The sequence below is a fragment of the Gadus chalcogrammus genome, chromosome 9 (genome assembly GCF_026213295.1).
Source record: "Gadus chalcogrammus isolate NIFS_2021 chromosome 9, NIFS_Gcha_1.0, whole genome shotgun sequence".
NCBI classification, from domain to species: Eukaryota; Metazoa; Chordata; class Actinopteri; order Gadiformes; family Gadidae; genus Gadus; species Gadus chalcogrammus.
Window position 1 is genome coordinate 13,035,295 of NC_079420.1, and position 14,618 is coordinate 13,049,912.

At 42.1% G+C, this 14,618-nt stretch overlaps 2 protein-coding genes across 2 annotated transcripts; both read right to left on the bottom strand.

The window, feature by feature from the left end:
* Positions 1-1,777: 1,777 nt before the first annotated feature.
* isg20 (interferon stimulated exonuclease gene) lies at positions 1,778-5,724 on the bottom strand. Its single transcript, XM_056599638.1, has 4 exons — positions 5,614-5,724; positions 3,642-4,341; positions 3,083-3,283; positions 1,778-2,254 (listed from the first exon to the last, which is right to left on the bottom strand). Exons 2-4 carry the CDS (start codon positions 4,305-4,307, stop codon positions 2,054-2,056), a joined length of 1,068 nt encoding a protein of 355 aa, XP_056455613.1. The 5' UTR covers positions 4,308-4,341; positions 5,614-5,724; the 3' UTR covers positions 1,778-2,053.
* Positions 5,725-6,589: 865 nt separating this feature from the next.
* Positions 6,590-12,839, bottom strand: pdia3 (protein disulfide isomerase family A, member 3). Its single transcript, XM_056599620.1, has 13 exons — positions 12,509-12,839; positions 11,582-11,660; positions 11,359-11,476; positions 10,923-11,030; positions 10,368-10,497; positions 10,123-10,239; positions 9,685-9,810; positions 9,069-9,251; positions 8,634-8,742; positions 8,238-8,366; positions 7,719-7,798; positions 7,545-7,602; positions 6,590-7,451 (listed from the first exon to the last, which is right to left on the bottom strand). The coding sequence occupies exons 1-13, from the start codon at positions 12,640-12,642 to the stop codon at positions 7,347-7,349; spliced, it is 1,476 nt and encodes a 491-aa protein (XP_056455595.1). The 5' UTR covers positions 12,643-12,839; the 3' UTR covers positions 6,590-7,346.
* Between the last annotated feature and the right edge of the window lie 1,779 nt (positions 12,840-14,618).

A 14,618-nucleotide genomic window follows, 5' to 3' on the forward strand; every position in this document is an offset into this window, starting at 1 on the left:
ATTGCCATTTACTTTCCCTTCATGTTCCCCCGAGCCTCGACTGCCACCAAGGCAAGTTTTACCTCCTGATGCAATGCAAAAAGAGAGCTTGTGGAATAAAGAAAAAGCACTCCCAATCTTATAAACCCGTACTGAGCCGCTAAGCAGGAAGGTCCAGGGAGCTAATTTAGATGGACAATACCAGGCTCTGTGTTCACCATGTCCTGAGCCTCGTTTATTACGTACGTTGCTGTGTGCTTAAGGTATAGAAGCTAAGCCAACCTATTTAAATGTAAAACATTATGGGCCAGGAACGAATAACCAAATTCTGAAATCCAACTACAATCCAAGATATGCCCTACATCGATGAGTTGTCCCTGTAGCATTCACTCAGAGGTTCCCTAGATACAAGGGCTGCTGATGGATTACAATCAATTTAAAAGTATTCCATCAAGTATTCTTGATGGTATTCCATCAATCAAAAGTATTCCCCAATTCATGACATTGATGCCAAAATCGACTACTAGCTACGACACTACCAGCATAGGGACTAAAATATAGACAACATGATTATATTCCAATTAACCCGCACTTAAACATATATAATGACCTGCCATCAGGTGTTTCACATGTCAGGCCATGAGCCTCAAACCACAGGGTTTCTTACTGGATGATCGACTGAACCTTACCCTGATTCTGACACTATTCATGAGCATATTGCAGGGCCAAGAGCAATGAAGGATTTTGTATTTTCAGTGATGTCACGCTGGTTTCACGCTTTAGACCCATCGAATCAACTTAATTGACGGTTTTCAGGCCACGAAGTGCAGAGTGAAGCCAAAGACCATGACCAGAGAAGATTATAAAGTAATGCTTTACAGACAACCTCTTTTGAGAAACTGGGCGCAGTTGTAAAACCCACAACTTAATAGGCAGTACTACAAACAAAAAGGCTGGAGTATAATGGTGTAAGCTTATTCAAGAAATGTTAACTTGGTTTCATTGAATTTTGTACATTTGAAATTGTGCTGTTAAATGCTTGAACCAAAATAAAGTTTGTTTTGGGTGTAGGATCTTGTCAAAACGTACAACAACATATATAGTAAAATGACAGACAATGTACTGAGGTGCTTTACGACTTAATTTTATTGTGTTCATGTCGGATGGGAGCATGATAAAACATGCGCCATGTGTTGAACACAACAGAATACCGTCTCCGACAAAGTTATAAACACCTGAAAACCATGTTTCGACCTCCAATCAGAATATACAAGTTATATAAATTAACCTTTCCATCTGTACAATTGGAGGAGCAAGAGGAGGTATTGGGAGGGTTTGCATTTTGCAAAAATTCAACTTTAAGAGTAAACTTTAAGAACATTTCTCACACAAAAACACAAAAACATTTTGAGTTAGTCATTTGAAAATATTCACCAGAAAACAGCAAAAAATGTGTTGTTATTGAACACATGTTTCACAGATCTTACAACCAAGTTAAAAACTACACATTGCATTAAGATTATATTTTTATAACATTTCTCCGTTCATTTCATGTCATGACGAGAAAGAACATTTTGTTTCACAGACCAGTTATTGGATTTGTAATACCCATCATACCCTTTAGGTATGTGCATGTTGCTAACCCACAGCTACACTTAAAAGGAGCCTTATTATACCACCAGGTGAGAGTGTGATTAGCCATTACAAGCCGTTTCAAGTTCGGCCATTTCTTGTGCCTTAGTGACATCACAAGTGGGGGTGTCAACCTAGGTGGACACCCCCACTTGTGATGTCACTAAGGCACAGAAAAGGGGCAGACTTTCAGCAGCTGGTAATGGCTAATCACAAACACTCAAGGTATAATAGGGTCCCTTTGAAATATTTGTCGGAATATGCGTGTGCTGCATCTGCTCTTAGATACAGCACTTAGATTAAACAACATATCAGGGAAATGTTGTCTCCAAATATATTCGATTTACTGTTAAATCTTTCTCTACTCCCCAGCTAGATGAGAACCTGCCAAATCCATAACTTACAGCATGATCCCACGACACCTTAGTCACTAGCGCGTTCCTCATTGGCCGTCGTCAGTAAGGTGCTCTGGCCAGTACTGGTCTTGCATGTAGTGGTCAATGGAGACTGGTCCTGGTTGTGGCAACTCCTCGCTCTTACTGGTTTTGCTCCACAGCTCGCTCTCCATCTCATTCTCCACCAGCTTGTAGATGTGCAGAGCTGCCAGGGCATCTTCTACCGAGCAGTGGCCTTTCCTCCCACTCTGGTGAAGCAAAGACACACCATAGCCCTTTAAAGTCGAGCCAAGATCCGGCTGGGAAGTTGTTGCGAGTGAACACAACCTTCCGATAAACAGTGGCCTGAATAAACTGTGGGTCATCATAGCAGAGGCGGCTCTTCCGAGCACGTCAATAAACCTGGAAACTCGCTTATTCTCTGGGCGGTCTCATGGGGGCATAACGAAACTGGCCAACGCACACGCAAACGGTTCAGGGTGGATGGAAACGAGGTACGGCAGAGGAGGAAAAAAGGAACCCCCCGTGTGGCAGTTTTGAGTCATCACAGCCACACTTTTTCTAAACTGGGATACTCATTAAATACAAAGCAAATCACAATGATGACTCTCAACAAAAAGAGAGGCCGTGCTTGTCTTTGTTTTCCCTTCAGGCTTCACTAACCTAGTGCTGTCCAGTGTTAGAGTCTGATGTTGTTGCTGTTTAGGGCTCAACATGTTTGGCCAGTTCGACTAGCATGAGAAATGTGCCCCCAGCAAAGCCGTCACATTTTTAAATGCAGAATCTGTAAAGTTCAGGCACGCCTGGTAATCTGCCTTACAGGTTATTTTGTAGCTGTTTTTTATATATTTCTATTTTTTATTTTTTTTGCTTTTAATAAGGGGGGCAGCTTTGCCTTGAGATACTACCCTGGTTTTATAAAATGGTAACCTTAATACAAAAACTTGACCAAAAATGATGCCCGTAAACCACGTAACGAACCAGACCATGACTTATCTGACACGCCCAGCATCCCACCAAAGTAAGGCCGAAATTCCTTGAGCACATGATTAGTGTTTGTCTGTTAGCCAACTGACCTGGATGCTCCGGTCCAGGAGCTTGCTGGCCAGGATCTTCAGTGAGAGGCAGCGGTTGTGGGGGAAGCCCGCCAGCTTCCTGACGTGGCGACTGCTGCCCACATCACGGACCATGTGACACGGATGGCACATGTCCAAGGCCTTGAAGTCGTTGTAGATGGAGTGTCCCACGATCACCTTGCCCTCCAGCATGCAGAGAATCTAGAGAAAAGAGGCAAACAAAAAATGTATACTTCTGTAAATTCATGTCAGGTTAGCAAGTGACTTTAGAGGAAGTGGTAGAAGGAAAAAGAACAAAAAAAATTACAATATTGTGCATTATCATTATCTATTAACTTAAGAGCATCAAAAATGCCGGCAGAATACAGCAGTGAATGTGGCAGCCTCTTGCATGAGGCCCAAAGTCAAGCTGAAGACCTTTCTTGGACGTATCGGACATAATTATTATAATTTTCAAAGTCAAAGATTAAAGATGGCAATCAATGCATGATGGCATAGGAACATCAGAGAGACAGAGGGAGACCCAGACCGAGGCGGTCAGACATACGGCCGCCCTCACCTCTTCCCGGGCCTCGGCAAAGGGTACGGCCTTCAGGAGGTGGTGCCTCTGGATGCCGCTCCAGCGCGTCCGGTAGTCGGTGACGGGCTGACAGGGGCTGATGTATTTGTCGTAGAGCACGCTACCGCTGTAGTCCAGGATGCTGCAACGGGCCAACTCGCTGCAGCGTCCCCGGGGCCCCGTGCCGACCATCTCGCAGTCCAGGGACACCAGCAGCGCTGGGGACGGGCAGAGCGACGGGGAGCTGCGCCCGCTCACCGGGGGACTGGCCTCGGACGAGAAGCCGCTGTCCGACTCCCAGCGCTCGCCGAGAGCCGGGCCCGCCCCCGGGCGCTGGGCTACTTTGTGGTGAAGGGATGAGGTCGAGGCCTGGGACCCGCGGAACTCCTGCCCGCTCTCGGCCTCGTCAGCCCTTGTAGCGCCCAAGCTGAGGGTGCTCGGGAAACAGGCTGGGCTTTTTTTGACCATGGTGTTAATTTCAAGGCTTTCTGGGTGAAATTCGGTTCTCTTCCTCTTCAAGCTGGCGGATTTACTTTTCCACTGGCGTTTGCGGTTTGGTTTGGCGGTCTCGGCCACTCCAAGCATCATGGTTTTCCTGCATAAATCTCTATAGTTATTGGGAGAAGATGTGTGAAGGGTTCCACTCCGATTTGACGATGCATCCATTGATCAGTCGGTGCAACTGGTAATGGAGTCATATCTGCAGACAATAAGAGACAATTTTATTAAAAAAGGTTCAATGATAAACAAACTTTGCTTTAGTCACAATATTAGATATAGAACAGTATTCTCTTGCCTTTTTAACCGGTACACAGCAGCTAAAAAATGTTTTGTTAAGAGTTGGCACAAAACAAGTTTAGCTTGTACACTTAAGTCTAAAGTGTTAGTTTAACTGTATAAACAGTGAGACTAACAGTTACTAACCATTCACTTCATGCACCTTATTTTACTTAAATGTCTGGGACATGCATGAGCTTTACCTACTCACATTTGGAGAGCAGCTCTAGTATAGCTACTGTATATGCTCTTGGGTGCATTGAATACATTTACACTTCCAGTCAAAACATTTAAAATGACCTACTTTTAAAAGCATTTCATGGCCCTTATAAGTAATATTGCATTGGCCGAACCTCCCTGTGATAAGGCTACAATAGTATTGCTAAGAAAGGTAGAATATATGATCTAATATTTACCATTGTGAAAAATATAATACTAAACTTAAATTTCATAATTGGATTTCCATGAAAGATTTCAGGGAAAGCCATGAAGTGCATAATTATGAGGTATGGGATATTGTACGGTCCATTTCAAACGTAATGAAGTAGGGAAGTCTTAAATTGATTATAATGTTTGGTAACACAAAATGTATCTCGATCTGAATCAACAGAGAACTGACAATATTGGAGATGTAACGTACAAACTCAAGTAACGGAGTTATGTAGCACTGGGACGCTGTTCCTTTACATTACATGTGCATGAACCTAAATTGAGCTACGGCGTGAGGTTTAGTGTAGAGGCCGAAAATAGAGTCAACGCTGACTGTGACAAAGCATGTAACCGTAAGTGGCAGCTGAGAGTGGCTGACAGCGAGGTAGAGTCCGGAGTCGGACCCATGGACCAACTAAGCGGGGGGCTTGGGCTGCTCACGAGGCCTTGACGAGCTTCAAGCTAGGAGGCCGAGGAGATAGCGCCCCAACCCTTTACCCGTACTGTTGTTCAACCAGAAGGGTGAAGACACTCTGCTGCAACAGTTTAGACAATGAATGTAAGAGAAATAAGGTTTTGGTATTGTATCCCTGGCGATTGCCCCATGGTATGCTAGCTCTTGACACAAACAGAAAAGCTACGGGTACAAAGCTTGAAGACGCATACAATAAGGATCATCTAACATATTTGATCATATCTATATATACAAACGAAACATCGCCTACATGTTTTCTACCAGGTGTAATTTAGACATAAAGGGTCATACCGTTCTCGGAACACGTGTAAACAGCGAAGATCAGGACCGTTCGTGCTCTTTGCTTCGCTTGCTTGAAGTGTGGCATGTGCCATATAGACTGCTTTTGCTGCCACCTTTCGTACCGGAGTAGCATTGCACATATAGATTTAATAAATATAAATCAACCACTGAACAAAAAAATCTGCACATTTCGCGAACCCGAACCAATATGACAGCACTAGAGTACAATTGCCGCCATTAACTCTTTAGTTGATATCCATGAACACCAAGGTTACTAAATACATATTTAGTTGTGGAGGAAATTGCCTTCTATTGTGTGGAAAAAAAACCATTATGATTAAAGGGAATGATATCGGGGCCTCAACCAATCATTTGGCTTAATTTAGTGTTTGGGAATTTAGACCATTATAATACCAGATAACAAAGAATGTAATAAATCCACCCATGCAGAAATGAATACTGTTCTGAATATATATGACATGAATGAATCTGATTCGATACTTTGCCAAGTATATAGATCCAGATAATCTGAATTGAGCCAAGAAATGTAATGGTACCTAATTTTTATGAACCCCGGCCATCTGAGCCAACCTCAGTTTGCACAAATTCAAATAAAAAGAGCATCCTCTAACTCAATCTCTACAACAGACGTGAGCTAAACATATATTGTAGAAAACACCACCCGATTCTCGTGTACTCTTTCATTGAGGCATGGTCGAGAATATGCAAGCCTTACATGGTGCAGGGATGGTAAGGCTTCGAGACTGGTTGGAACTTGAAGGGATATCTCTTAAGGTTCCTTAACTGTACAAGATCATGGAGACTAATGTGACCAGCCATAAACTCCACTACAGTAGGTGGTGCTGTATGCACATTTTCAGGTGGTAGCAACTTTCCTTTTGAGTGAAATCCTCTGCATGCACTGTTAAATAGTCCCTACAAAATGCATACAGTAGAAAATGTGTACTCTTTGCCTCACCAACCATACCAAGTTCACATTTATTTCCAATTTACCCATCAAGAAGGTGGTTTTATTTGTATTGTGCCATTGAATCATTATTCACATTTTAGTTGTACAATTAATGTAAAGTATTTCTGGAATATTCTGTAAGCTGCCATATACCAAAATGTGCTATAAAAATAAAGCCTGTTTAAAGTCAGATTTTAACTAATAATCAAAAAAAAGGAGGATGTAACAAACGCCAAATTATTCCAATTAACCCAACATTCTTTCGAGTTTTGTGGGCCTTTTATTTCCATAATCCTTCCAATGTACAAAAACAAAGACTTAGTACAAAATAAACATCAAATCACCATTACCAATACCCCTTGTCAAGAAGATGACAACAAAAAGCTAAAAAGAGATAAATGAGTGGAACGGCGTTTAACCAAAGTGCAGCATTCAGAGGTGTAGTAGACAGACTGGGGGGGGAAACCAAACATAAAAACTCAAATTTGCTGCCAACTGTCCCTGTTTAAAACTAATTTGTTGTTTGACTTTGGAACAGACAGGCCCGGGCCACACATTATTCTCAACCTACCACAGTATTTCCAATAGCATCCAAAGACCCCCAAAAAAAAGGGAAGTTTGGCGAGGCATTCTGACTTGGCTTTTAGAGCATTCTGTAGTTCACTACAAAACTGGAATATAATTAAGTTCTTCCTTAAGGACTTCCTCGGCTCCTCACAACGGACCACGGGGTTCTGGGGGGGGGGGGTTGTGGTTCCATTCTGATGGAGGTTTATAGCTCAGTGCTCTTCTTCTTCTTGGGCTCCTCTGCTGTCACTAGGGGATTGGTGGCCTCCTTCTTCAGGTAGGCCAGGAAATCGCTCACCTCTCGTCCTCCCTGGAGCCAGAGCACAGATGGAAACCATCAGTTAAAACAAATGCACACTGACGCATACAGACACAGACACATTACAAAAAAACATTTACAAACCTCATATTTCCTTGGGTTCTGTTTCTCTCCGGCCGGCACAAAGAATAATGTGGGGAATCTGTTGACATTATAAGGAGATAAAAATGATGAGTCCAAGAGGAAGGGAGGAATGATCTAATTAATTAAATATCCATCACTGCACTAAATCCAGGCTGAGGCTGGAGCCACACTCACCCTCTGACGTCATACTGGGAGGGAACATCATTGGCTGTGGCATCCATCTTGGCGATTACCACATGGGGATCATTGGCCACCTGTCATTGCGGAAGAGGGAAACCATTGGTCGTTTTTAACACACGCACACATTAACAAATATTCCCAAACATGTCAAATCAAAAAAGTGATGATGTTCTTATAACAGCTTGTTGCAAGAGTACATGGATAATATGTTAAAGAACTCTACCTAGGCCAAACAATAATAACAGGTTGTTAATTAGGCCAGACAGTTTTTTCCTTCACCTTCTCTTGAAAAGTGCTTGTGCTGTGCAGTCATTTCCTTTTCATTTGCAAGGCATACAAACCATATTTAGTTTAATTCCGATGCGTTCAAAGCCATGGCTCTTAATTGGTACTCCAGTGTTACCAAATGAATACACTGAATATCGCATACTTTCCGAGATTTTTGATTTGATATGCCAATGTCAGCATTGACCCAATACCCGCACGCAACACATACACGCCATCGCGCCTCACCTTCTCTCCCAGTTCCTTGTACTTGGGCTCCAGGCTCTTGCAGTGGCCGCACCATGGAGCGTAGAACTCAATCAGAACATCCTTGGTCTCGTCATTGACAATGGCGTCGAAGTTCTCGGCAACAAGAACCTAGAGGGCGTCAGGGAAAAGGTGGTCGTGGTCAATGGAGACTGATAAGAAAAAAATAGAACTGTTAAAGGCCGCCTGAAGTTCTTAGCATGGACTACTGTGAAAGTTGATGGCAAGAAGTTTCAAAAGATAACAAATATTCTTGATTTGATAATTCCCTTCACTAAATATAAGAACAGTTTGGAAGCTGCACGAGGGGAAGAAGAGCGATAAAATTACAGCTCTACAGAATATTATTTACATAATAGAAGATGCCAATTCGCTCACCTTCACTGGGCCGTCGTTGTTCTCTGGGATTGGCTCAGACTTGAGGTAGCGCTTGAGATTGCCATCGAAGTAGTCTTGCAGGAAGCGCTCGAGGGCCTTTCCGTCACGTCTAAGAGAAGCAAATGGCATCATTCAAATAATCTGCTCTGGAAATCTGCTTCCTGGAAACAACTTTAAGAACAGGTTGCAACAGAGAGATCAAAAACACAAGAAGTCTTAAGTGCATCTAAGAAACCATTTCCGTATTATTCAGTTTACATTGTCAATATGAGTAACTTATCTTTTATATTTCCGTGGCATTTATCCAGGAAATTAAACGATGAAATATTGTACAAACATGAGGAAAATTTTGAAAAGTCCCCATTGTGGCTTCACGTTGACAAGTTCAGTACAAGAGGTAATCTATCTGATTCCTCTTCAGACAGCGGGACCTACGTGAACTCCTGGGTCATGACGTATTTGTCTCCCTTGCCGGTGCGTATGCTGACGACGGGCAGCTCCCCGGTGCTGGCGTCCAGACCCATCTCAGCGATGTCCTGGCTGAAGACGTTCTTGCTGGCCACCGCAAAGTTCAGCGACTTTCCCTGATCCAGGAAACTCTTGGCCACCTTCATAACCCTGAAGTACACAAACAGGCCCCCCCCCTGATTAGAATCTTCAGACCCAAACTGGGACCTGGCTCTATGGCTCTTTGTGGTTTCAGTTTGGAGTAAATCTAACAGATTTAAGCTGCCTGTACACACACTATAGTATAGACAATTTGGGTGATTGAAGAAGAAACATCCAGCAAATTAACAGTCATGGATAAAAAGAGATGATGGACTTGCTACACGTCATTTTTTATATCCCCATTTAACTAATATCTGTATTGAATGAAAAAATATAAAAATAGCATCCTCAAAATTAAAAGCAAAAGTGATGGTAATGTTCCCCTATCAACTTAAATTGACACTACACCCAAGTGTGTCCCTGTCGTTTAAAGACTAAAATAGCACATAAAGAATAATATAAGTGTGTAAAAAGCCGACTTTAAGCTAGGCTTGGTACCAACCTGTTCCTCCAGTAGTTGGAACCCTTGGGGTTCTTTTCATAGTCCACATCGTAGTAGGCCACCAACAGATCCTTCCCCTTCAGCTGATCCTTGTTGTCTTCGGTCATGTACGGGCACATTCCAAAGCTGCAGAAGAAGGAAACCATAACAGCCAGTTGGTTTCACAAAAGTCTGTCGGTCAACTTCTACAAGTTTTACATAATGTTCTTTAGAGAGATGGATTTACACAAAAAACAGGGCAATGTTTAACTGAGGCCAACATTGTAATTTGAAAATGTCTGCAGACCCTATTCTGGATAAATCTTTCTGCCTGAAAGCCAGGGGGTGATTAGGATTCTAGGAGTCATTTATATTGTTGAGTAGAGCGGGAATCCGTGGATGTAATATAAACAAAACAGGCCAGCTAAGCATTTGGTCAAATAGGATCCGCACACTCACATGTTGTCCTGGATGAACTTCTTGATCTTGCTGCTGGTGAAGGCGTCCTCACTGTACGCCACGGTGCTCTCCTCAAACTTGTTCTTGAGCACCGTGGGTCTGAAGAGGATCACTCCGCTGTAAAGCAAACAGAGACACGCTTCAGATGTCATTCTGCATGATCTCCGAACTTCTCTTACTTGGTTTTAAAACTCTAACAAGAGAACACTAAATCAAGGATGAACTGCAAGAGAAGTACAACATACTCTGCCTCGACACCCTGTTGCTGCAAGAGTTCCTCAGAGTTGGTGTGGGCGAAGCGGTACGACTCCCTCAGTGCACTGGCTGCCTTGAGGAACTCTGCCTGGGCTGCACTTCCACCATCAGCGAAGAACCCTGTAAAGAAAAGAGGATATTCAAGAAGGGGTGCCAATCATCTCTACCTGTCTACCTCCTCAGCTCTTGAGTATAGCAGTATCCATGTTTGGTGAAGTAGTTGATTATGCATTTTTGCACACATTGATGCACTAATGGATTGTGAATAGTGCCTCGGAAGTGCTCACCAATTTTAAAAACTTGCAAAAGTTAATTCCAGATAAATATAACTTGTAGTTCCTTAGAATAAAAGGGCAGAAATGTGTCAAAGTCTGGCTGAACTTCTACAGTTACTGTTGAGCCACACCCTTACCAATACCATTTAAGAATTGCAACGGTGGTGCATAAAAAGGAAAACAAGACATTTCAAATCTTTACCAATGTACACAAATGAATGGATTGTTGCAGTAGAATGTCGGGGGGAAAAGACCCCTCCAGCTACTCACCTACAACACATGCGTCTTTGCCTGACAGCAGCTTGTCAAACTCGGCCTGAGTCTGGAGCGCCACAGAGGCCGGACCCGCCTGTTTCTTCAGGTGGCTAACGATGCCGTCTGGAAGGAGCCAATCAGAGGGAGAAGAACATGAATTGGTGTGGCCCCTGGATAACAACCCACAACATGGGTTTGAACAACAAGTTAATGGTATGCAGCAGGGCTCTCAGCTAAAGCGTGAAGTTAAGTAGGGCTACATTAAGCATTATTATTCTGATAAGGTAACCAACCAACAGTCGGCAGCAGGGGGCGGCCCCTAGATTAGAAGGCAAACGCTCAAACCACCAAGGAAAATGGTCGGCAAATTAAATTACTCTCAAGGATACTGAATGAGAGGTTTACCATAGGGGACTTGTCAACTGTTGAGAGACATCAGACAGATAGTCACCTGCGGTTCTGGGACCATCATAGCCACCAGCGTCCTCCCCATCCCTGAAGATCTTGAGAGTCGGGTACCCACTGACTCCATACTTGCTACAGACAGTGTTGCTTGATGTGCAGTCAACCTTGAATGTAATTAAAAATAATGAAAATCACATGATAACATTGGCACAGTTTGGCCATCAATGCAATACAGAGTGAGTTTCAAAGTCCATTAGGTGATGCAATACCTTGGCCAATGCGACAATGCCCTTAAGGCGAGTGGCTGCTACTTCAAACTCAGGTGCAAGTCGTTTACAATGGCCACACCTAAGTGAAAGAAAGGATAGGATTATTTGTTGTACACGATTAATGCCTCAGAGGAAATCTTTACCATGCGTTAAATACGATACCAAGATAATTGATTTAGGTGCAAGTAATCATGTTAGTTGTCATCGATCAGGAAAGCAAGCCCCAATCTGACAAAATCAATTTAGTGAGCCTAAACTTGAATGACAATATTAAGGTGGAACGGTAAGAATATTACGTTAGTTAATAAAATTTGTTACTGTGATAAAATACCAAGGCGTTCAAGCGTGTTCATGTTTTCCATCGAGAACTACAGAACAGTATAGCAGGGGCCAATCAGAGGTGTCCACCAAAACTTCCCAGGCCAATCAGAACGTTACAACAGTGTAGGGCCGAACCACACACTAACTTCCTTAGCATTTTCACGTCGTGGTCATTTCGAAAGGAACATTTTACAGCTGACCTGGTGGATTAAAAAGGGTCTCGCAAAATATTTAAGCTACGTGCAATTGGGCTGGATGATAATGGCATTTCTTTGCCGTTCATGCATAATGTAGTAGCAAATCGAGTAGGTTTTGCCATGGCATTAGCCGCTAACCGGCTAAGATAGTGGTAGGAGTGTAGTTCAAATGCAAGAAAGACCTCCCAAAAAGAAAATGTTTCGTTTCTGCTAAATCGAATCGACAACGAAACCTTATCTATGGATGGCATTGATTAAGCCATTTCCGACATTTCAATTAAAGAATGATAAGCAACGTAAGAGCCTGTTTGAAGCACCCAGCAGTTTACAGCCCATTTTACATTAATTGCACGAAACCCTTTTTGCATAGTAGTCTACAATTTCAAAGCACTAGATACACATGACTTACCAAGGGGCGAAAAACTCTACAAGAATCATATCATGGTTTCCGATCCTGCTTTCGAAATCGTCATCTGTGAATTCTAGGACGTCGCTGGCCTGGGTACACCCGGCGAAAAAAGCTAAAACCAATAATCTCAACATTTCAGTGATGGAGATGGTCTTTACGGTAGAAAACGCCGTGCAAATGAGATACAGGTCGCCTCTATCGATGAGATATAGGCAGAAGGGGATTCCGTAAGACCAAATGTAGGCTTCGATTTGAAAGAGAAAGCGTTGGTGAGGCTACGATAAGCGGGCCCTCTAAACTAACCAGAGTGTGGCATCCTACCATTGGGTTTTGAACCTCGTCATTCTATCTCCGTCAGCCAATAAGAAGAAGGCACACATTATAGCCTTGTTTCAGTACCAATCCGAGTTCTTCAAAGTAAACATTTCTTGTGACGAATTGGTAGTAATGCCGAGAGAGATTTATATTGATCTTAATCAATACTATGTCTACTATAATTTGTCATCAGCTTCGAAGTTACCTCATTAACTTGGTATGTTGTAGAAGTTGGTTTGAGTAAGTAAAGGGTGAACACCTAGATCTTTATTATTTTTATCGGTTTCGTTAGGTTCAGAGTTCAAACATGACCTAGCCGGATGTATATTTATTCAGGAAGAAAATTAAAGAAACGTTGCATATATTCCTGTGATAATACAAATGTAAATATGCAGACCTATGAAATGAGATGGGGATTAAAACACCAGTAGTGGACAACATGTATTAAAATATATTTTATTATTATTGTGATGTTAATAATGATATCCATTCATTCATCCAAGATCAATGGCTTCTAATTTGGTGATTCTATTCAGATTGGTTCATTGTTTTTGTAAAGTTTTATTTCATGATGTAGGCCCTATTATTAAACAAAAGTGAGGACACAGCACAGACAATGCTTTCAGGTCCTCCTCCGTCACGCTAACTTTCGTGTTCTGAGTGTCCTTGGTTGCTATCTGTGCAGGAACATGTAATTCAGTCGCCCATGGTAACAGATAATCTATGCTCCATTATGTACGCATAATTCTAACTAAACACAGATCTCAGGTTACTTCGAATGGAATGGAAAATTACACGTCATCCGAAAGTAATGTAACATATTGGAATATATTTATTAGGAAGGAGGAGGATTGAGTGACTCAATGAATGTGTGACGAAGCTCTCACCTAATTGTGGGTATAAGCCTACTTATTTAGCTGTGGGCAGTGTTGTAGGCCTAACTATGTTTTTCACACGGTAAAGAGGTAGACCTTCAACACATGGCTTGGCGGCTCCAAGTGACACAGTTCTAACGCTGCTGAAAAAATGAAGGAAGTAATCCTGGTTTTACACTAGTGGGTGTAACCTAATTAACTGGTGTCCGGTTGTGTGTCGTTTACAAAGTAGGAGGGTTCTTATTTGCTGACCTGATAATACCTAAAAGTTGTCATATGATACTCTCAAAGATAACAATCGTTTTGTTAAGGAGGCCTACAGCTACATGACCACCCTATGCATTATATGATGTAGGCCTGTAGGTTATTCATGGAAAATGTTCACATGTTATATACATTATTGAAAGAATGGTGTAGCCTACATTGTACTTATAACGTCGAAGATATGGCTGCTTAACATTTATTTGTATTTATTCATAAATTATTTGTCCGGGACAGTACTTTTATCGACATTTTAGTTTACATTTAAACGTAGAGTTAGCAACAATTTACAAAAAAACATATACCATAAATTGACTTTGGAATTAGGGTTTGGCCCCGGCATAGGCCAAAACAACTAATAGAAAATCGACTACACTGTCTAATAAGCAAACAGCGGCTACACATAGGTTGAAATCTTGTTCCTCTGTTTGATCTGTTCTTTAAAACGAAATTCACGTTTAATTATTTATCCAGAATTCAAAGTAAATTAACCAGTTTATTAGAATGTCCTTCCTGCCCTCTATTATGTGTGAAATTAGGTTACCTAAACCCTAGGCCTATTTTAGTGTATTGGATTTTTAGCGTAAAAAATACAGAATCAGTATTCAACGAATTAGTGAAATATATGAATGAATGAATCATTGTTGCAGTAAGATGGG

What these genes read in the sequence shown, in the direction of transcription:
- pdia3 (XM_056599620.1), bottom strand. Translation starts at nt 12,642, where the DNA reads ATGTTGAGATTATTGGTTTTAGCTTTTTTCGCCGGGTGTACCCAGGCC. An exon ending in TCCAACTACTGGAGGAACAG is followed by an intron (nt 9,252 to 9,684) that starts GTTGGTACCAAG and finishes TGTGTACTTCAG; the next exon opens with GGTTATGAAGGTGGCCAAGA. An exon ending in TCCCAGTATGACGTCAGAGG is followed by an intron (nt 7,603 to 7,718) that starts GTGAGTGTGGCT and finishes TAATGTCAACAG; the next exon opens with ATTCCCCACATTATTCTTTG.
- isg20 (XM_056599638.1), bottom strand. Translation starts at nt 4,307, where the DNA reads ATGGATGCATCGTCAAATCGGAGTGGAACCCTTCACACATCTTCTCCC. An exon ending in TTGCCGAGGCCCGGGAAGAG is followed by an intron (nt 3,284 to 3,641) that starts GTGAGGGCGGCC and finishes TCTTTTCTCTAG; the next exon opens with ATTCTCTGCATGCTGGAGGG. An exon ending in TCCTGGACCGGAGCATCCAG is followed by an intron (nt 2,255 to 3,082) that starts GTCAGTTGGCTA and finishes TTGCTTCACCAG; the next exon opens with AGTGGGAGGAAAGGCCACTG.